General features: G+C 41.3%; 1 protein-coding gene across 4 annotated transcripts in view; it reads left to right on the top strand.

The window, feature by feature from the left end:
- Positions 1 to 22,396, top strand: part of LOC148025255 (uncharacterized) — an 86,170-nt gene extending 63,774 nt beyond the window's left edge. For 2 of the 4 annotated variants that reach the window (XM_087692257.1, XM_087692254.1), the window contains 5 exons: positions 10,037 to 10,106; positions 10,204 to 10,445; positions 20,552 to 20,668; positions 20,945 to 21,276; positions 21,468 to 22,396. In XM_087692257.1, coding sequence (XP_087548383.1) covers positions 10,037 to 10,106; positions 10,204 to 10,445; positions 20,552 to 20,668; positions 20,945 to 21,276; positions 21,468 to 21,975 — 1,269 coding nt within the window. In that variant the 3' untranslated portion in view covers positions 21,976 to 22,396. The remainder of the gene's footprint in view (positions 1 to 10,036; positions 10,107 to 10,203; positions 10,446 to 20,551; positions 20,669 to 20,944; positions 21,277 to 21,467) is intronic. The other 2 variants (XM_087692255.1, XM_087692256.1) reach the window with 1 other exon arrangement.
- The last annotated feature ends 1,210 nt before the right edge of the window (positions 22,397 to 23,606 follow it).

The raw sequence follows: 23,606 nt of genomic DNA, 5'->3' as shown, positions 1-23,606 counted from the left end.
TAAACCGCACATCTCGACTAGTGTACACATCCCGCTTGACGGGATCATACAATCGATAGCCTTGGGACTGGGAGCTGTAGCCAACAAATACCTGTCTTCGGGAAGCTGCTTCAAATTTATCATGGTGAGCCTTGGAAATGTGAACATAGGCATCACACCCAAAGACCCTAAAGTAAGAAACATCGGGCTTAGTCCCAAAGTAAGCCTCAAAAGGGGTCATCCCATCAACGGCCGAAGTGGGGGATCGATTAAGGATGTGGACGGCAGTAGCCACAGCCTCGGCCCACAGAACCTGAGGGGTCTGTCGGTGCTCCATCATGGTGCGCGCCATCTCGATCACACTGCGGTTTTTCCGTTCAAGAATGCCATTTTCTTGAGGAGTGTTGGTATTAGCAAACTCTTGGTGAATATCTTTATCTGCACAAAACCGAGCAAACTCATTAGAAACAAATTCACCACCCTTGTCGGATCGCAAGGTTTTCAACTTCCTGCCCGATCGGTTCTCCTCAAAGAGAAGCCAATCCTTGAAGTGGGAGAAAGCTTCTGACTTTAATGCCAAGAAATAGGCCCATGTCATCCTGCTATAGTCATCTACGATCAGCATGAAGTAGGAGCTTCTACGCAAGGACTCGTTCCTCATAGGGCCACATAGATCCGTAGATACAAGCTCCATCGGTGAAGTAGACCGCCGCGAAGCTGTGTGGGGAATGGCATCCCTATGCTGCTTTCCACGAATATAGGAGACACATGGCTGCTGGCTCACCACTATAGCCGGCAACCCTCGAACAAGCTGTCCACGTGACGCCCTCCGAAGATAATCATAGTTGAGGTGACCAAACCGAGCATGCCATAACTCTGACTGTGACTGAGAGGTAAGAAGAAGAATAGAGAGGGCGGTGGAAGACTTAAATTTATAGATGCCGTTCTCCTCATATCCGGATGATAGAACCTTCCTCGACCCACGATCAAGGACGCGCACCGTAGTATTGTCAAATTCCACCAAAAGGCCAAGGGAGCAAATCTTATGAACTGACAGGAGATGATACCCTAAGCCTGGTACATGCAAAACCTCTGAGGTATGGGTACCACCTTGTCCATCTGGATACGTCCTGCAATAGATACTGAAGAGCTATCTCCAATGAGAATCTGCCCACGCGAAGGTCGCAGCTGGGCAACACCATCTGATGAAGGAGTCATGTGCCGGGAGGTAGTACTATCAACGATCCAATCTCGAGCCTGGGGAGCCGTCATCGCAGCATCAGAAGCATTCGGTGAAGAGTCCTCTATGACAGCTAGATGAAGAAATGCAGCTGATGAGGGTGCAATCACCGCTCCAGAATCCTTTGTGTCCTTGTTGGTGTCCTTGTCTTTGTCAGGGCAATCCTTCTTCCAATGGCCAATCTTTCCATAAATATGACATGTGGATTCTTTGTTCTTGTCCTTCTTTGACTTGTTATCCCCCTTCTTCTTCTTTTGGTCCTTCCCCTTCTTCTGAGAGGCTTGACCTGTCAGCACCTCCGACTTGGAAGCATTCTGTTCCTTTAGTTGTTCCTCTTGGTCCAAGACCATAGGAACCAACTCTTCCCATCGAAGAGTAGACTCTCGCCCCGAAGCAATAAGGGCAGAGTAGAATGTACCGAATCGTGGCGGCAACTGGGACAATAGTGTGATCGCCATGTCTTCGAAGGAAATCGGCTTCCCCGCATTCTGAACCTGCATCTGAAACTGCTTTAGCTTGTTGATGTGCTCCCGCAGCGAAGAAGACTTGTTTACGGGCAAGGTCCGCATCTGTACCTCCAAAGAAGCCCGCTTTATAAGGGTCATCCGATTGTACATCTGATCAAGCTCCAGCCATATTTCTCGAGCCACCGTCAAGTGCTCGATGTGAGCGATCACGGCTGTAGTACAAGATAGAAAAAGAAAGGAACGAATCCTGGTATTCAGTTTGTCCCAATGAGACTGAGCCTTGGCCAACTCCGCACGAGCATCGGAAGAGAGTTTGGACTCATCTCATACTGAGGGCAGGTCGATCTCCTGTACAAGCTCCGCCAAATCATAGGACTCAAGGATGGCCAACATCATGATGCGCCAGATGCGGTAGTTGTCGCCATCAAGCTTCTGATCTGCGGGAAGAGCTGGTAAGACAGGCACCTTCCGGTCCATGACTGGAACTCCAAGTCAATCTCTGTAGACATCTTCACCTGTAATGCCTTCACAAACGCAAAAGCAGCCTTCTCTGACTGTGAAAACTCAGCCTACTAAGGCTCTTCCGTGTCCTGAAACTTCTTCACCCGCCGGAGGCGATGAAAAAGCAAAACCTGCACTTGAATGCTGAAAACTCAAACTTCCTCTGCGTCAAACAGCAGTAAACAGCAGCAAATCCACCACCTGGACTCCTTTCCTGTGCGCCCACGCCCGCTTCAGCCTTGTTCCAAGGCGCAGCCCTCCTGTCTGCCCTCGAACGCTGAAAATGCAAATTTGTGTTGCGACAGAAACTCCTCTTTAGGTTGGTTCTGCGCTCAGTCAGCCCTCTATCACTGCTCTGATACCATGTCAGAGTGCAGCGGTGCGGAAGCGTAGGACTGAGAGAGAGAGCAGAGAGAGAAGAGAGAGGAGACAGTGGAAGATGAAGATCTGCTGTATAAAGTGTGTTGAATACAAAGATATGCAGATATATACACACGCGCAGTGTGCTGGACTGCGTGTCTCCACCTCGACAATGCAACCTGCTGTTCACCTCGAAGTCCGCTGCAGTCTGCACTGTCTCCTGTTTGAAATCTGCGAACAGAGACGGAATCTGTGCGTGCCACCGGTCTGTAATTTGCGAGCAGAGAAGTGTAGGAGACTGCTGGAGAACTCGGCTATTTATAGCCGGAATCTGGGCGAAAACCAGGGCGCCAGAAATAGCCTGTCGGCTGCATTAAATGCAGCCGACTGTCTGAACAGGTCGGACTGCCACGTGGCAGTCCAACTGCACACGGACAGAAACTGTCCGATTGCACCTGCTGCTCCTGTCCGACTGCACCTGCTGCTCCTGATCAGGCTGCGATCTCTAACAGGAAGAACTTGAGAATGAAATTTTTTTAAGCTTAACCAACTCGATCAATTATCACCATGAAAATGAGAGAGAGAGAGAGAGAGAGAGAGAGAGAGAGAGAGAGAGAGAAGTTGACATCATATTGAGAGGGGAATTGCCTCTCCTTCCCCTCCTTCCCCCCCGTCACCCCTCAAAACAAGAATTTATTGAAACAAGCCATGGGCACTAAGTTCTTGAACCATAATATACCAAAAGGACTGATTTGTTGCAATTCTGAAAATTAGGGTTTTGAAACCCTAATTTCTGTAAACTCCGGGCAACAAGTTGAGTTTTTTCTTTAGTACTTGGATTAGATCAAACCAAGTAGAAAGTGCTTTTTAGATGAGAGATAAATGGGAGAGTACAAAGCATGTGGTTGAAATTTCAACATGAGAGCTTAATCCAAATGAAGAGAGAGATCTCTAATATATAGGCGTGGGGCTTGAGTCCTCAAAAGTGAAAAGTAGAGGTTACAAATGACAAGTGTAAGGACACTTGTCTCTTTAAAATGACACATGTCCTATTCTAGATGTCACATGTTACTTTTTTAGAGAAAGAAGCTTTCCAATCTTCTACTCTAAAAATCTCTCAAATGGTTAAGAACTTGACATAGTTATTGAATACAAAATTGTTCCTTGCGAAATTTTGGAGCCTTTGACACAAATAGGATTTCCATTTGAGCAAATTTTCAAAAAAAAAAAGTAATCTCCTAAATTTTAGGAGTTGCTAAATTTAGCTTTTGGAGAGCTTCATTATATAGATTCACTAGTTCATGGTTTGTTTCTTTGATCATGAGTATTTTGTTTCACGTTTTCTGAAACCACTCATTATATGGACTTCTAGTTAATATGACTGTTTAAGCGTAAAAGTCTTAGTCATTTGAGCTTTCTGGTCAATCTAATCATTTGACTGAACTTTTAATGTCTCTTGGGCATCTCATCAATAACGACCCAAGTATAATTATGAGGCGTCTTGGCCATTTGTCACCCTTAAATAGAAAGATTGACATTTAATCATATTTTAAAACACTTTAATAATACAAATCATCTTTCAAAGTACATGAGCATTAAATTAATTTGGAATTATTGAGCCAATATGTCTTGGTAACAATTGATATACAAAAAGTTTGTTACAAAGTGTTAGTGAGGGCACCGGCTTAGGCTAGAAAATAGCAACAACACCGGAGATGGTGATTGTGATGGAGACGGTGTGTGCAACTAGCTGTCTTCGATGGAGACAAAGAAGAATGCTGCAATCTAAGAGTACTTGTAGAAGATAGAAGAATGAGTGATTTGCCCCAAAGTGGCCACTGGCTATATATAGCTAGAAAGGGCCAAAATTGACTAATTGTTGCTTGGTCGATTGTATTAATGCAATTCGAAATATTGATGTGGCAAGTTTGGGGTGATTGCAGCCATTTGGAGCAAATTGTGGGTAAATAGTGTTACGCATCTGGTAGATTGTCTTCTGTCGACAACTCTGCCGACGGCCCTCTGTTCGTAACAAAAAAATGGCACGAGAGATCCTTTCGTCTCACTACCCAGCCATGCCTAGGAGGTTGCTGGCTTGCTGTCACCTTGAGGTGAGCTATACTATCTTTAAACTCACTTACTTCCTAGGCTCCCCTTGATTCCGTTCGGGCGCCCAAGGCCCCCGGACAGTCATTCCTCGAGCTTGTTTCCCAAATATTACACAATAAATGTAACATTTCCTCCCCCTTAAGAATCGGTTTCATCCTCGAAAACGATATTTGGAAGATCCAACTGTAAATTGGGAAACCTTTTCCCTAAGGTACTTACTCTCTTCCATGTTGAGCTTTCTTTTGAACAATCTTTCCATTTCACCAGATATTCTTGATAAATAGTATTCCTTGTTCGTCTGTTACGAACATTTAAAATTCTTTTTGGTTTGTGTGGAATAAATTGGTCACCTATTAGCTCCTCAATCTTATCATTTAAGATTAGATTATCCATATCACCCAGCTTCTTTCTTAGCTTGCTTACATGGAAAACTGGATGTGTTTTACTACCAGCAAGTAGAGCTTGTAAGCCTGTTTTCCCATCCTCTTAAGTATTGTGAAAGGACCACAATACCTGGGTGAAAGCTTTGGACATCGTTCCGTTTTCATGATTTTAGTTTGTTCAGGCACCTTAAGATAGAACAATTCCCCTTCTTCAAAGGAGATGTCTCTTCGGTGAGGATCTGCATAAGCTCTAGCTCGATTTTGAGCTTTCTTAATATTTTCTTGAGCAAATTTTAACATACTATTCATATCCTCCAAAAAATCCTTTGCTGCTTGAATCTTTTCCTTATGCAGTCCTACTACACGAGGAGCTCTGGGCTGAAACCCATACGTTAGCATAAATGGACTATATCCAGTGGAAGAGTATTTGATACTATTATAAGCAAACCCTGCTATCGGTAAATACTCTTCCCAATTAGTTTGCCTTTTACTTACATATGCTCTCAACATATCTTCAAGGATTTGGTTAACCCTTTCAGTTTGCCCATCAGTTTGCGTGTGCTCCGTCGTGCTTATACTAAGTTTAGTATCCAACTTCCTAAATACAGTACGCCAAAATTGACTATCAAATTTTTTATCCCTATCAGAAACTATATTTGTCAGAAGGCCATACAATCGGTATATGTTCTCTATGAACAATCTAGCCAATTCTGGTGTTTTAACATCCGGTGAAGTTGGAATAAACCTAGCCATTTTGATTAACCTATCCACAATCACCCACACAAAGTCGTGTCCCCTCTGTGTCCTGGGTAACGCGATAATAAAGTCAATGGAGATACTCTCCCATTTTCCCGAAGGGATCTCTAATGGATGGAGAAGTCCTCCCATTTTCAATCTTTCAGCTTTATTAACTTGGCATTTATTACATTTGACCACACAGTCAAGGACGTCCTTATTCATTCCAGGCCAATAGAACTGCCTTTTAATAAGACTATAAGTCTTATTAACTCCTGGATGTCCCATGCTAGGGGTATCATGACACTCAAAGAGTATCTGGCACCTTATTTCTTCCTCTTTCGGGACACATACCCTACTCTTGTAGAGTAAATAACCATTATCAATGGTAAAATTCTTCCACTTGAATCCCATTTGAGCAACCCCTGATGCTCCATTTCCTTGTTGAACATCCTTAGATGTTCCTTCCTCAGTGGAGGCCCTTCCATTTGGATCCCCATTTTCTATTGCTTCCTATATGTTGGAATATACCGGACGGGTCAACCTGGCATTTCCCTTTTAAGGATTCAAGTAAATTGGAAGTGAATTGAGTAAAACTCAATTCATTCATGATGGGCATTCTACTGAGCGCATCAACCACTATATTGTACTTTCCTTTTCTATACCTTATCTCATAGTTGAACTCTTGGAGGGGTTCGGCCCATTTGGCTCTACGCCCTTGTAGATTCGGTTGGTTATTAAGCCACTTAATGCTTTCATGATCCGACAAGATCAAAAGTTTGGCACCATACAGATAGTGCCTCTATTTCTTCATTGCATGTACTATTGCATACAGCTCCCTCTCATAAACAGAATAATTCCGTTTTGCACGGTCTAATTTCTTGCTTTTAAAAGCAACTGGTCGACCTTCTTGTAATAAGACTGCGCCTACTGCCCTATCACTGGCATCAGCTTCAACCATGAATGGTTTATTGGGATCCACAATTAATAGTACTGGAGTTGTAGCAATAGCTACCTTAAGTTTTTGAAAACTTTTATTTTGGTCTGTTCCCTAATTAAAGCTCTTCCCTTTCCCTTTAAGTTGGTCCATCATTGGAACAACTATCTTGGCACAATCTCGAATGAATCTATGATAAAATCCAGATAAACGTAATTGGTCTGTTCCCCAAATAAAGCTCTTCCCTTTCCCTTTAAGTTGATCCGTCATTGGAACAGCTATCTTGGCATAATCTCAAATGAATCTACGATAAAATCTAGATAAACCTAGGAAGATCTGTAGCTCTTCCAGGTTCCTTGGAGATGGTTACTCATACTCACCACTTGTATCAATTGATTGCAAGAATGTGGAACCAAATATGCACGAAACCATTACATTGGTAATGGGTCGATGACATGCATTAGACCATCCATCACAAGCAATGCTACAACCATATCTTTTTTATTGCTCTCTAAGATCAAGCAAACCTCTTCACACACATTCGACCTCATCATCCAATTCTTTAGTGTGCAAGTGATGGTATAAAGGGGCCTTTGAAGCTTGGACCAACATTCCAATTGCCTTCATCATGTTAGAAAGTAAGGGCTCCTCACCTTCCAATGAGGAATGTCCTCTGTATAAAAGAACTGATGAAGGGCAATTGATGCCTATTTCCTTGCTTGTATGTCCCAACTTTGAAACCAAGGCCTTCCCTAGCATTAGCTTTGTGCATCACTAGCTTGAGAGGAACAAGGAGCCGCATTGGCACTAGCACTTCCTGATGCATCTCCCAAATAAAAAACCTTTGCATCCAATGTATCTTGTGAACTCATGGCAGCGCTTACATGCAATTTACGAAATGCATCTTTTACATCTTGGGGTGCACTAGAGCATATATCAAACCCAAATCCCTTCAGCCCCAAGATGTGGGTACAAATACAAGTGAGGCCACCATTCCATGTGTGGGAACAATATTTGCACTACATAATATGTTGTCCATTCTTCAATTTCTGCAATTGAGGCACAAATTATCAACCCCAAATCACTTCAGCCCCAAGATGTGGGCATGAGTACGAGCGAGGCCACCATTCCATGTGTGGGAACAATATATGCACCACATAATATGCTGTCCATTCTTCAATTTCTGCAATTCAGTCACAAATTGCCACTCTTTTCCTTGCTTTCGAACCATGCTGACTTGGAAAATTGAGATGAGAGAGAGAGAGTATGCGGTTGAGTACTCAACAGTGAGCACATTGCAATCTGCACATGCTGCCCTCTTGTGAAGCTGAATTTCTGCACACACTGATCACTGAAGTCTGAATACTGCTGGTTGCACTTGTGTAGGGTGAGAGCTAACCATGCAGGCTGCACACGCAGATAAAATGCAGAGAACTGAGGCAAAAACTGCCGCAAATAGGGCAAGTATGAAATGGCATATCATACATTTTCATACAAGATGTTTTCAGAAGTTTGGTCTGATGATTCATATGTGTCTGAATCCAACATTGGCCCCAACAGCCTTCTTCCCCATTGCATGGGCATTTTTGCCAAGTGGCAGCCTTCTAATCCCATTTTCCAGCAAATTTCAGCTAGTTAATTAAATTTTAGAATTAATTAATTTTGAAAATAAATTTCAACACTTCTAACCTTGCCCAAAATTAGATGTGCCTATCTATAATTTAATTGGCTAGCCATTTGCAACCTCAAGTGATCCCCAATCTTAATCGACCCTTAGGTTGGCATTAATTAATTAATTAATGCCTAGTCCCTAGTGATACCACTAACACTTATTGGCCAATTAATTGTCCTAGGGCCAAACTAACACCAATTGACATCCAAAACCCAGCTGGCATAACTTGTCATTGTTAGCAGTCATGTTTGTCATGCCTTGTCATCTCCTGCTTGTGAGCCTTAGTCTGAGTCAGTCGAGAACTTTAGAGTTGTGACTTGTCCATCACTTGTTTTGACGGAGGAGGTAACTCATTCTAGATCACTTAGTTTATTGCATTTTAGTGCATTTTTCCCTCTAGTTGGGATTTTATGTGCATTTCCTGAGGCATTTTGAGCATTCAACTTGCCTCACCTGCTGGACATTGTCCACCATTTCCGGGATTTTTTTGAGCATTTTTGGCATTTTTACCAGCATTAAATGCTGGTTGGACATATTTTTGGCCCAAAATTTCAGGTTGGCCAGTTTTTGGGATTTTTGGCTATTTATAGCCATTTACCACTTGGCACTCAGTTAGATTATCATCTTCCCTCCTTCCTCGGTAGGTGCACACTCTGACTCCATCATCTTCCTCCGTCTTCGGTGCTGCCGTCATCATCAGCTTGATTTGGTGCCCTCATTGATGGCGTGGGCTGCGTGCAGGGACTGATTAGTCCTCCTTCTGTATTCAGCATTTGTTCCTTGTTTAGTGCAGATTTCTTTTCTTCTTCTCTTGCAGATTGTCTCTCTCTTCCTTTGTGTTCGAGTTCCTTCTTCCGTTGTGCACTCTCACAGTCATAAAACTGTTGCCTTTAATACCCATTGATTTCTTGGAGTCCTTTGAGTGTTACCACGAAATAATTGCCATGTGCATCACATGTGCCTTACAACATTGCACATTTGATTATTAAATTAATCAAATGTTACCAGTATCTCAGAAAATATAATGTGCGGCCAATGCAACAAGACGCCATGTTGGTTATACCAAAGTAGGGATAAAGGTCTCATCATAATCAATCCCTTTGGTTGAGCGTAATCCTATGCACCAAGTTCAGCCTTGTAGTAATTGCTGCTACCATCAGTCTTCCCCAACTTGTAGACCCCTCTCAAAAGAGTAACCAATTTATAGTGTGCCCAAAACGTGGGTTTTTCTACAAAACCATTCCCAATATCTCAGCCTATTAGTAGGGTACAAAAGGATACTGAAAAAAATGAAGAACAAAACAAAATTGGACAACCTAAAAAGGACAAGAGTAGGGTATGCCTTAAGGAGGGAAAATACTTGACCAGTTCAAAATGCATTCACACATCACTGCCATTGTACATGCAATAGAACAAACTGACATCCCTTTGTTAACAACTGAATTGCTTTCTGTTGAGATATGTAGATCTGCCTATCAAATTCAAAAGATCTTAGCCATGTTACCATGTTTGTCTTCTTTTGCTTGTTATGCTAATATAACTTGAGACAAAACTAGGTCTTTCTCTCTGATCTGTTCAACATTCTTTTATTTTTATCATATATTGCTTGAAATCTGGGGCCAAATCTAATGTATTACGGTGCATATCTCACAGATAAAGGACATTCAACTTCGTAGAGGTGAAATATGGTGTTCTCTGCAGTATTTGGACTTCCCAGATGAAAGTATGCTACATTTTTCTTTGCACCTGTTGATTGTTCAATGAATTAAAATGCTTGGTTTTAAGGTATTACAGTTAGTAAATGCTTTGTTGCTGTACAGAGATTAGTTATACTAAAGCTTATCAACAAGACACTTCAGACAAGAAAAAGAGGGTGTTAATGCTTAGGCCATCATATCCAACAATCTGCCATGATCCTGATTGTGCTGCCATAAATGGCTCTGCTGGAGCAAGTGTCGTCATCAAAGGTGATTGGAAGTTGGGGGATTTGGTGGACTGGTGGTATGATGGATGCTACTGGGCCGCCATGATTACAGCACTGATAGACAAGGACCACATAAAGGTTAGTAGTGTAACAGTTAGAACCTTCTTGTAAAGTTCAAATAGCATGATATAAGTGCCTTAACTTGTGCATAAGCAGTAGTCCAAGATGCTGCAATTCAAGCTTCCCTACCTTGGATTGGTATGCTGATTTCTAGCTTGAGGAAATAATGACTAGCTGAGAACTGCACCAAGTAAAGGTGGTTGATAGGCTTCTAAGAACTGCAATAGTCATCAATGGTGGAAGGTGGAGGATTTGGTGCACTGGTTGTATGATTGATGCTGTTAGGGGGGCCATGGTTTGTTGGGAATAAAGGGTCACTGTGCCTTTTATTGTGTTCGGGTGTGAATGCACCCTTACACTTTGTACTTTATATATATTCAAAATCTAAAAATGTGGTACACAAGTCATTGTATTGAACATCAAGTGTTGTGCTCACTCTCTCACTCTCTACTGCTCTCAACTCTTCTCACCTGCACTCTCAGCTCAGCTCACGACAGACTTGTTGTCTACAAACTGGTATCAGAGAACACAGGTTGTGCACGTTTCACAAAGCTCGTGATAGGCGAGCAGGAACTTCAGGCATCAGCTGTTAGTGTTTGATACGTGCAGAAGAGATGGTAGACAGTCGGAGTGACAGGCCGTAGATCAGGCAGCAGGATGGATAGTCGACAGGTTGTAGGTTGTAGGGAACATGTCGCAGGCAACACGAAACGACACATGAGAATGGAGCACGGCGGGTGAAACGGGCTGCAGGCCACGACGGTGACTGGATGGGATGGGCTTCAGTGGGCGCTTTGACGGGAAAGGCAGTGACCTGTTCGACAGGTCACACGTGAGGGCCGTGATCAGGCGGGTTGTCACGAACCATACGTGACGGTCAACATTTTTTTAAAATCTGAAATTTAAAAAAAAAAGAGGTTTCCTTTCCTTTACCTACTGGACGTTCACGTGTACAAGCACAAAATGCAAATCTGTGCACATTTGCTGCTGAAAAATTGGGGCTTTTCTCGGATTTGGGGATTTTAATGCAGAAGTGGACAATCTGACTCAGAAATTGTGAAATCAGTGCACAATTTGTGCGTGAAATTTTGGGGTTTTTTCACATTTCGGTGAAATTTCTTCAATTTCAATGAAATTTGTGCACATTGGATCTGAAAAATTTGGGGCTTTTGCAGAATTTCATCAATTTGTGCAAGAATTGCTTGCTCTATGCATTTGGGTACTTGAATTGATGCCATTTGAACAAATTATCTTCTTAAAATTTGGGGCTTTTAACCCAAATTGTCAAATTTTTACTTGGGAATGCCTTTGGAGTAGAAATTGCAGTGAAATTTTGGGGGTTTCACATGTACCTGGTGGCTTGGTCTCTAATTGTGTCAAAAATTGCTTGACGAGTGCAGCAAACGACTTTTTGTAAATTCTGAAAATTCATTTGCAGATCTGAAAATTTCTGCATTTTCGGGATTTTCATTGCTGGTTGGTACTCTTGTGCATTGTGGTCACTTGTGTCATATATGGACTTGCATTTGGTGATTGGTTAGTCAAATTGGGGCTGCAAATTATGGCTGGAAACAGTGATAGAAGTAATTTTTTGCACATTAAGAAGCTTGAGGGTGCCCTTAATTTGCCATCTGGCAAAAACAATGCTACAATGTCTTGGTGGAGAAAAAACATGTAAAGCCCATCAAAACAAAGGGAATCAAACTAGCAGACATGGAACAAGACGAGTGGGATGACTTGGACGAACTTGCTCGCTCTACTATTGAGCTCTCAGTGTCAGACAACTTGCTCTTCAACATTGAGAAGCTGAATTCAGCATATGCAATGTGGCAAAGGCTTGAAGAATTGTATGCTCAAAAAAGTGCAGCCAACAAGGTTTATTGGCTGAAAAAACTGATGGACTTTCACATGAAAGAGGGTACAGCCATGTCCGTACACTTGAATGAGTTTAAATTAATTTTCAGTTAGTTGATTGCTTTGGATTTTCATATTGATGAAGAGTTCAAAGCTACCTTCTTGCTATGCATCCTACTTGAAAGTTGGGATACTTTTAGGACAGCTTTGAGTAATTCGAATGCTTAGTTGTTATACTCTGATGTGGAGAGTTCTTTGTTGATGGAAGAACTCAATAGGCAAAACAACTCAGCAACAAGTCTTCAAATGCATTACACACTAGAGACAAATTTCAGCATAAGAGCAGTTCTGAAAACCGAGCACGTAGTAAGTCTTGTGGAAAGAATGTGAAGTGCCATCATTGTGGCAAAAAGGGACACTACAAAAGGGATTGCTTTCAGTTGAAGAAAGAGAAGGGTAAAAACCAAAACAATGAAAAGCCAACAAGGCTGAAAACAAGGATAGTCAACATGGCAAAAAGAGCAATGTGAAAATCGAAGAGGTTAATGTAGTTACTCATGATAATGACAGTGATGGTGATGTATTTCTAGCTTCTTCTTTGGATGCACATGCATTGATTGCAGATTCTGAGGATGACATTCACACTTGGATACTTGATTCAGGTGCGTCCTTTCATGTCACACCACATCATGAGTGGTTCTCTGACTACAATGGAGCAGTACGTGGTGTTGTCCACTTGGGGGATAACTATGCATGTAAAATTGCAGGTATTGGCAGTGTGAAACTTGAATTTCAGCATGGCTCCATGTTTGTTTTGCATAATGTGAGACATGTACCTCAGCTTAAAAAGAGCTTGATCAACACAGGGTAACTAGATGATGAAGGCTTTCACACCACCTTTGGGGATAGCAAATGGAAAATATGTAAGGGCTCCCTCATTGTTGCCAAGGGGTTCAAAAGTGATACTCTGTATCTTTTACATGTATCTAGTGTGCGTGACCATGTTGTCGCTCATAACTGAGCAGCCAAGTGTTTCTTTGTGATATAGCCGGTTGGGACACATGAGTCAATCTAGAATGAAAGTGCTCTCTCGTTTGGGTTATTTACCATATTTGAGGTATGCTGATTTTGAACAATGTGATCATTGCATCTATGGTAAACATGCTCAAACATCACACAAAAAATCTCTTTCGTTGAAGTCTTCACTCTTAGAGTTAGTACATTCAGATGTATGTCAAATGCCAGGGTTATCTTTAGGGAGAAGAAGTAATTTATTACCTTTGTTGATGATGCTACACGCAAAGTTTGGATTTATCCAATCCGTCGCAAAGACGAGGCCTTGGATAAATTTAACAAATTCCTAGCACTTGCTGAAAATCAGACTAGCAAGATATTAAAATGCCTTCGCTCTGACAATGGTGGGGAATATGTGTCCAAAGCCTTTCAAGACTTTTGTGACAGCAAAGTGATCAAGAGAGAGCTTATTGCTCCTCATAATCTGCCCCAAAATGGTGTTGTAGAGTATATGAATCAGACCATTCAAGACAAGGTCCGTACAATGTTGTCACATGCTGCTTTACCCCATGGTTTTGGGCAGAGGCTGTTATGATAGCCATGCACTTGATTAATCAGTCACACTAAATAGGTCTTTTGGGAGGGGGGAGGGGTTTCCCAAGAAGCGTGGTCGGGCAAGCCACCTTCATATGCACACTTGATAGTGTTTGGCTGCGAGGCATTTGTGCACATACGTAAGAAAGAACGCAGCAAACTTGAGCCAAAGTCCTATAAATGTATTTTCCTAGGATATGGTGATGAAGGTGAAATGGGGTATAGGTTATGGAATCCCGAGAAACGAAAAGTAGTACGCAGCAATGATGTTATATTCTGGGAAGATCGCATGTACAAACAACCCAAAAGAATAGAGGAAATTAGAAGGGTTGTATTCCGGGAGGATGTACCAATTGGACAGCAAAGAATGCTTGTTAGATAGCAGCAAATACTTGCTGAAAATGTCCCTTAAAATGCAGGGAATGATGCTGTAAATGATTAGCAAGATCTTGCCCATGATGTTCCACAAATTCAGCAAGAACATGTGCATCTGGAACAACTTGAACCAGTTATGCATCAAGCTGTATCTGCAGAACAACAAGCTGTTAATATTGACCATTGGGTCCGTAGGTCGACCAGATTGCAAAAACAACGAAATAGATTTGCCCCTGGAGCAAACTATGTGGCTGATTATGTTACGTTAACAGATTGTGGTGAACCGTCATGCTTCCAAGAAGCAACGAACAGACGAGATAGTAGGAAATGGCAAAAAGCAATGCTATCAGAGATGGAATCTCTCATGAAGAATGACACTGGGTCATTTGGTACTTTTGCCAAAAGGACAAAAAGTGCTACCTTGCAAATGGGTTTACAAAATGAAAGTCACTTCTGGTTCTTTGCCCAAGTATAAGGCACTCTTGGTTGCTAAAGGGTACAAGCAAGAACATGGAATTGAATTTGATGAAATCTTTTCTTTTGTAGTGAAAATGACTACTTTGCGAACCATCTTGGGCTTGGTTGCATTTGAGGAAATGGAACTCATACAGATGGATGTAAAAACCGCCTTTTTACATGGTGATCTGCATGAGGAAATCTATATGCAGTAGCCTGACGGTTTTGTTGCAAAGGGAAAATAGCACATGGTATGTAAACTCAACAAAAGTCTCTATGGGTTGAAGTAGGTACCATGCGAATGGTATCACAAATTTGATACATTCATGCAATCTCAGGGATTTCATCGTTTTCAAGTTGATCACTACTTATATACCAAGAAGACAGCAGATGGCAGCCTTATTCTCTTGGTATTGTATGTGGATGACATGCTAATTGCAGGCAAGGATGTTCATGCCTTGGACTCCTTGAAGCATAGTCTACACAAAAGCTTTGATATGAAAGATCTCGGTGAGCCAAATCACATTCTTGGCATGCGTATACTCAGAGACAGATCAAAGGGTCTTCTTTATCTGACATAGCAAGGGTATATTACCAAAGTTCTGCAATGTTTCAATATGGAGGGGGGGAAAGCTATCAGTGTACCATTGCCTCCATATGTGAAACTTAGTGCAAATGACAACCCTACATCAGATGATGGGAAGGCTGAAATGGCCAAGATATCCTATGATTCAGCTGTTGGTAGCTTGATGTATGCTATGGTTGCTACATGTCCTAACATTGCATTTGCGGTGGGAGTGGTTAGCAGATACATGGCATATCTTGGCAAAAAGTATTGGGAAGCAGTGAAGGGTATCATGAGATACCTTAAGGGCACAAAGAATTTGTGTATCTACTTTGGTAAGCAGAAGTCATCTGTTTTGTTGGTTTCATGGAATTACAGAGATTCGTATCCTCCACTGTGACAGTTAGAGTACTCTCATGCTAGCATGGAATCCTATCTTTCATGCAAAGACAAAGCACATACAGGTGAAGTATCACTTCATTAGGGATGTACTTGACGGTAAAGGCACTGAGCTTGTCAAGGTATATATAGATGATAATCGTGCAGACCTTCTCACGAAAGGTCTCCCAGCTGAGCGGTTTGCTCATTGTCGCGAGATGATGGGGTTTGGATAGTATATGTGTCTTTCACCTTTGTATATACATAGACTTAGCTAATTCTTTCCTCGACCTTCAGGCATGTTGCCTTTAGGTGGGAGATTGTTGGGAATAAAGGGTCACCGTGCCTTTTATTGTGTTCGGGTGTGAACGCACCCTTACACTTTGTACTTTATATATATTCAAAACCTAAAAATGTGGTACACAATTCATTGTACCGAACATCAAGTGTTGTGCTCACTCTCTCACTCTCTACTGCTCTCACCTCTTCTCATCTGCACTCTCAGCTCAGCTCACGACAGATTTGTTGTCTAGATGGTTAGAACACTGATAGACAAAAGGTATGAGAAGGTGATTAGATGTAAAAGTTTGAACACTTTTTGTAATGTTTCAATGTTGCAACTTTAAGTTTAACTGGGTTAAGTTATGTGCAAACATCAGTTTGAGATGCTACAATTCTTTGCTACCTTAGTGGCAATGAAAATCTGGAGTGCTAATTTTTGGTTTAAGGAAATAATACATCCAGTAGAAAACAGCATTAAGATAGGGCATTCACTTGTTGAATATTTTTAATAGGCTTCTCAGCACTGGAATCTCAAAACACAAAATGTAGCTTGAGAGAATGTTGCTTGTGAGTTGTCTGGGAATTGGAACAAGAAGTACAAGTTGATCCTGTTCATGCATCTATTGCAAGGAATGAGGGGATTGGAATGACATCCAAATTTGCTGCAAAAGGTCCTGAAAAGGCTGTGATTATGTTATCAGTAGGTTACGGAAAGTTTAGACTATCCTGCCCTTCTCCTCTTGCCCTGAAGTTGCAGGCTGTGCTAAGTGTATTGTATTCCTATGCCTTTCTGATTGGTGTTGGATTGGGTACATGCATATGCCATATAGCCACTGTCCACTGTCATTTCATATTCAGCTTGATCCTTAGGAGGGGAAAAAATTTGCGGCACATTTTTTTCCCCTTTAGTTGGTCACTGCTAGTGTTGATGGTTTGCATTAGAGATAAGTTCAAGCCCGAGTTCATGTTGTTGTGCTTGAGAGCATGCAATTCAATTTTGTGTGTGCTGCACTTGCGTTGTCCTATTTGCACTCTACTACATGTATCTGTGTGCATAATGCCACCACTTACTTGAGTTCTATGTAAATATGTCAAGTCTAAATCACACATGCTTTGCTAGTCTTGCCAGTGGAGGGAATGTGCAAGTCATTTCTTATTCCCATCTCACTACTTTATGGTTTAATCAGTCCCTTATTCTAGAGAGATTCACTTTGTAGACAGTACTCATGGAGTATGGTTAAGTGTTATGGTGCTTACTTTCAGATGTTGGATTGCTTAAGCTTTTTGGAGGGGTCACAACTTTTTCGAAAGGTGGCAAATTGGTGGTAATGCACTTGGAGGCAAAGAGACGGAACAATTTCTCATGGTTTTAAACATGAAGTGGGTAAAGATGCGCAATACACTATATTGGCTTCATAAATTGACAATCATGACTTTGCTTTTTGTTGGAATACAAGATCACATGAGGTCTTCATTAAATTAGTTACTTTTGGGCCTCCCAATGGCCCAAGGGTTTGCTTTAGTGATGCTACTTGCCCTCACATGCTCCTAGCTAGGTAGAATGGCCGTTTTTAGCTTCCTGTTACACAAAGGCTGTCTGCTATCAGAGTAAGAGTCAAACTTTATGTCCTTATCCCCAGACTTGAAAGTCTTAGTCTTCTTAAGCTTGCTTCTCTTATGGTCCCTCTTTGTCCGTTTGCGGATTGTACGAGACTTAGAACTAAGAAAGTAGGAACTAGAAGTTGATGAGGAGGAGGAGGAACTTGAGTAATTAGGGGAGTAGCTGGTTTCTGAGGGAGATGACTCCATGCTTATCCGCCTCACTTGAGATGAGGTCTTTTTACTCTTCTTGACCTAAATGGCCAGCAAGCCTTTTGGGTCATTTGCCCCTTGATTCACCCAGGACTTCTTCTCCAATTTGACCCTTGGCTGGCCAAATGCTGCCCCAAATCAATTTGGGATGGGCTGGCTCTTGAAATCCTTTGATAATCTTCAATTATCAGCTGCTGATTTCAGTCCCTTGAGCCTTCAATCTCTGGCACGGATCCCAAGGTGTTTGCTAAACCCTAATTTTTGCTGTAAATTAGGGTTTACTACAGAAATTACAGATCAGCCCACCAAAAATGGCTGAAATCTCCTCCAAATGGTTGAGAATTGCTAAGAATGGCTGAGCATAGGTCGAAGGAGATGAGAGAATGCTGTAAAGAGAGAAAATTTTGAGATTTGTCACGAAGAATTGATCAAAATCAGCTGCTGCCCTGCTGTACTAGCCCCAAACGGATACACCAACAACAATAGGAGCATGAGAGACTGTGATCTTCAGGAGAAAGTGCATCAGCAGCAATTGCGAGCTTCTCAAGGTCAAGAATATGCAATCTCCATCACCAAAATGGTTTTCAATGGTTGGGAAATGGCCCCAAAAGCTGGCAGCAACAGTCCAACACCTCTTTCCAACAGCTCCAAAATGAAAAAATGAGATTTTCCTCTCCCTTCAGCCCTATTTAGCCTTTCCTCCACTTGCATGGGAAAGTTTTGCCAAGTGGCAGCTTTCTTAATCCATTTTCAGTAATTTCGAGCCATTTAATTAATTTTCAGAATTAATTAATTTTGAAAATTGATTCAGCCCTTAATCCATGCCCAAAAAATTGACCTTGCCCATTCAAAAATTAATTGGCTAGGCCATTTGCAACCCAAAGTGGTCCCATGCATTAATTGACCCTTGGACAAGTATTAATCCATTAATTAATGCCTAGTCCCTAGTGTCACCACTAACACTTAATGGCCAATAATGGTCCTAGGGGCAAACTGACACCATAGTTCACCTAAGAACCTAACAAGTATAACTTGTTACAACTTTTGCCTTTGACACCCATCTTTTTCACAGGGTCCTTGGGCCTTCAACTGTAAAAAAAAAGTAGCTTGCACCTCACATGTGCATCTATTAATTGCACATTTGATTAATCCTTTAATCAAATGTCAATTAAACATAAGCAAAGCATCAAATTTTCACGTCCTCGTGACAGCAGTAGCGCATGTTGCGCATTCCGCATTAGGTTTTGGCATGTTACCCGCAAGTACTCATCTTATATACTCTAATAGCATTGCTATTTAGTCTTGAAATCTCTATTCTATTATCTTTTGTCCAAAATAACCAAATTATTTTTTTTGTCATACTAATATTGTACCGTACCTTGTAAAATCTTAAGGTACCATTTAGTACCGTATTTTATGGTACCGTAGTGTATCGTACCTTTCGTACCTAACAACTATGACCGTAAATTACGGTTTACAATAGTAAAAACACATTTGCTCTTCACCAAGCCTTGAAAATGGCTGGGAACTGTTTAGGAAATTCTTGTAAAGCAGAGAGAAAGCTGAGAAGAGAGAAATTTCTGATTTTTGTTCTTGAGAAAATGTCAAAATCAGCTGTAACTTGATTATGCTTTAGATGTGGCCAATTGGGCCATTTCATTTCTGAATGTGATCATAGTCCCAAGGTTTTACAGTGTTCTCTGGATCTTGAGGTGGATATACAGAAGCACATTCCCTGGAATATGTCTCAACTGTAAGGTGTTTCTCCCTGTATGATGCTTGTCGTGCATGGAAACGGTAATGGAAATAAGAATTCACCTCAGGCTGTGATCGAGGGTGAGTTGTGTCCTGCTTGTCAAGAACAAACACTTCCCTTTTTTGTGTTTTTTATCGTGTTTGTATATTCTGTGTTTTCTTTGTGCAAATTGCAGCATGTCTTCTGAACCACTCCTAAAGATGCATAGACATGCTACGGTTTGTCTTTTGCCTTTCCATTCAGCCTCTGCCTCTGCTCCAAATACACTTTGGCTATTTGTGGTGTCATTGATGACTATGCTAGTCCGTGTTCAGCTCTCCCCTAGGGACAAAGGCTTGTTATGTTTCCCTGTTGCCTTTGCATTGAGACTTTGCCTTTGGTTGGGCTACATTCGAGCATTGCTATCGTTCATTCATTACTCTGTTATTTGATCTCCAGTCATTCTAAGCTTTCATGTGTTAACTCGTGTTCATACACTCTTGGACATTCTTTGTTAGAACTTAAGCCCTCATGTTTCTCACACACACAAGTCCTGGAAATGGCAGCTACAGAAGCATCCTTGCCATAGCATTTGTGCTGTCCAAAACATGTTCATGTAAACTTCATTTCTCACAGGTCATTCTGTTTGATCCTGCAGTCCTTATCATCAATATACATGTGACTTTTGATCATGAAGGGTGACTCCAATGTTGAGAAATGACAATAGCTTTTGTAATCTCCCTTATCTTATGTCCGATGTTTACATGTGCTCTCTAGGAAATAGGTGCCCCCTCGTAAGTTTATGGCAGGCCATATTTGGTTTGTGATGGGCTGGCAATTTCCATCAATTTGTTATTAAAATGATTATGATTGCAGTACTTGAATGCATGGGACATGATCTGATGAACATATATGCTTGTATAGACATCAGGACAGAAACAGGGAGTTTTCATGACATCTTGCATTACGCACAAACTCTTCAATTTCCTTTACTGCTTACTCTCCCTCTCCCATAAATATTACATTTAAACTGATCACTTGGATCTGTGGAATTATTAGATAGAGCTGCCAAAGTCTCCAGTAGGTGAGGGAGGAACTTATGAAGCAGTGATAAAAGACATCCGACCTTCTTTGGACTGGTCTGTGGAGCAACTATGGACCGTGCCATGCATGAAGGTAGCAATGGACAGTTGCTGTTCAATCTGAGTCTTTTATTTTGTCTTATAATGCTCGTTTATTTAAGCTGTCTCTTTCACTTGCACACTTTGTACTTTTCTGAATGTAACCAAACAAGCTAAAACTGTCCTAGGCAGATTAAACTGCTAATATCAGCACTTCTAAAATATTTTGCTTTTAGTGCTCCAGGGTTAGCTGGAAAAGTATATAAATTATAGCTGGGAAAATTGTATGTAACTCGATCTTTTTACAAGCAACTTGCTTGTTTTATTGCAGTCACAATCTAGTTTTATGGTGGCAAGAGACAAGGTGTCATTGGAAGCTGGCAAGAAAGAGCACTTTTTTATGGTGAAGCAACAAACTTTCAAAGCTGCAAATGATAGGGGCGCTCAAAATTCAAAGGGTAATACTGTACAGTTGAAGAGAAAAGCTGCCGACTCTGCTGGCACACTCGAGAGAAGTAATGATGCTGTTCATTCAGGCGGCCACTTCAAAATCAACAAAGGAGGCTCTAGAAATGGGCAAGAAATAGAGTGTCCTGTAATGATGGATGGCAACAAGTTGCAAACAAGGATATCTAGCTGTTTCAACAATGAGGAGGTGACAAGGTTGGTTCCTCATGGTTCAGAGAGATGTTACTCTATCAATGAATCATGTGTAAATATATTTGTGATTATTTGCTCGATGTGTCGGAGAATCGAATCTAGTTTTATGCTAATGTTGTATCTTTTCTCAGGAAATCTTATTTGAGTAGCCTTGCCAGTGAAATTGTGGATGCTAATATCGTATCTTTTCCCAGGAAATCTCATTTGAATAGCCTTGCCAGTGAAATTGTGGATTGGCAGCAGTTGCAGGCAGGTTTTCACGGATCCCAGGAAGGAAGGAATAGTCAGGATAAGACTGATTGGAGAGAACACCATACCACATTGAAGTCTCAAACTTCAATCTCACAGGTTGATGAAAATGAGGCAACTGAGCAGCCTTCTAATTACCATATGCTAAAACACATTGCACCACCAATCCTAGACAGCAGCAATAAGACACTGACAAAGTGTGTATTTCCTAGCCTTTCCAATCAAAACCTTGATGCACTACTTCAGGAGGGCCAGTGTTTGGATGTTGAAGATGTTAAAGTGGGCTCTGCAATGATGGCCTTAGAAGAGCTGGTTAGCAGAATTGTTTGGTTGAAAGGAGTTCTACAACTAGGCCTGAAAGGCTGGTCTCAAGAACAAAATAGAAAACAATGGACTGTGTCACAAGGAGAGGTTTTTCCGGTTGATAGCTCAAAGCATGACATAAGGTCATAACTGGGAGCTCTGCACAAACATCTGCACATGATAAGAGTAATTTTGCATACAGTGAACAAAAGGGCAACCTGCTTCACTGAGGCTTACTCAACTCTAACAATATGGAATGTCAGCGCATAAGGTCATAATTGGGAGCTCCACAACATCTGCACATGATAAGAGTAATTTTGCATACAGAACAAAAGGGCAACCTGCTTCACTGAGGCTTACTTAACTCTAACAATATGGAATGTCAGCGTCATAACGATGGTAAGTGGGTTCAAATTCGCAACTGGGCTCTGACCTTCAATGTACAAATATAGTAAGAGATATAAATTCAATTGTGTCTTCTGTAAACTATAATAATGAGCAAGAATCAATTGAGCCAAATCTGACACAAGTTATCAAGTGTAACATTTGTTGAATTACAGCTGCCCATTTGTTTTTTTTGCAAGCAAGGGTTTCATTTCAGCATTGTTCTGAAAAACTTCCTCTAGGTATGCATATGACGATTATGGGTGGGTTGGTGTTTATGATAGGAGATATGATGGTACTAGTCCTTGCAGAGATCACCTACTGTATGACAATTGTTATGGACAACATGACGGTCAAGGACATTGTGCTTATTAGGAGGAATATGTTCATAGATCATGTAGGGGCTATAACAGCCATTGTTGGGAGACCCATCATTCATATGATACCCATTATGACGAGGAGACCATCAGAGAGAGGGAATAACTATACTCTCATGCAGAGAGTGATTGAGGGGCATGCCTATCGTGGAGAGTAGTACTTTCATATGAGGATATCCAATGTGTCATATACTAAAGAACCCATGGCTATCCACATTTGTACGAGGCGGCCAACTATGGATCATATATGCTGGTTAAAAAATCTATTGTACCCATGGAGATGATGGGGAATGGAAAGATTAACATGAACATCTAGTATTATGATGCCTATCCTGAGTGAAGAGGATAGTATGTGTGCTCAATGACTTGAATCTCAATGTTTATAATGCTTATCTAGATGCAGATGCAGAGCCAGAGCATACCCCTGAGCAGGATTATGCAGAGAGTGAGATACAGGTGCACGACAACGACTAAGAAAGGCTCAAAACTTGACCATTTTACCAAAAAAGATATTGGCTACCTATGATAGTATCAAAATTTCTTTAGCAAATCAATCTTTTGCCTTGATCATTGAATGCCTTATTGATGTGACTATTTTGTAGAATCTAAAGTTATTGGAATATTGAAATTCTAATTTTTAATTAGCTTATTATCTTAGTTACTCTAAATACATTTTTATTGTTTTTAAAAATTGAAATTAGGGCAAGGTATGATTCAGCCCCACGGCCTAAATCATACTCCAATCATACTTTTATACCTGTTTGCGTATGACATATGATTGTCATACAAAAAACTATGCATCATAGGATGAGGATGTGCAAGTACATGGAATAGAATTAGAGAATAGAGTTATGGGGTGTGCATTTGGTTTTAAATTCAAAATCAGGGCCTTACGTGCTTAGGTGGCAGCCACGTTTGCACGAGTCAACCCTAGTGAGTAGAGCATGAGAAACCATTAGTAGGTCTTTGTTGAGAGATGTGGAAACTCTAGGACATTGAGAAGGTAGACCTAAAGGATGA

Source organism: Lygodium microphyllum, chromosome 14, assembly GCF_053477565.2.
Source record: "Lygodium microphyllum isolate KBCC chromosome 14, Lygodium_microphyllum_v1.1.10, whole genome shotgun sequence".
Classification (NCBI taxonomy): domain Eukaryota; kingdom Viridiplantae; phylum Streptophyta; class Polypodiopsida; order Schizaeales; family Lygodiaceae; genus Lygodium; species Lygodium microphyllum.
Note: the sequence above shows the minus strand (reverse complement) of the source record. Positions and strands in the feature narration are given on the sequence as shown.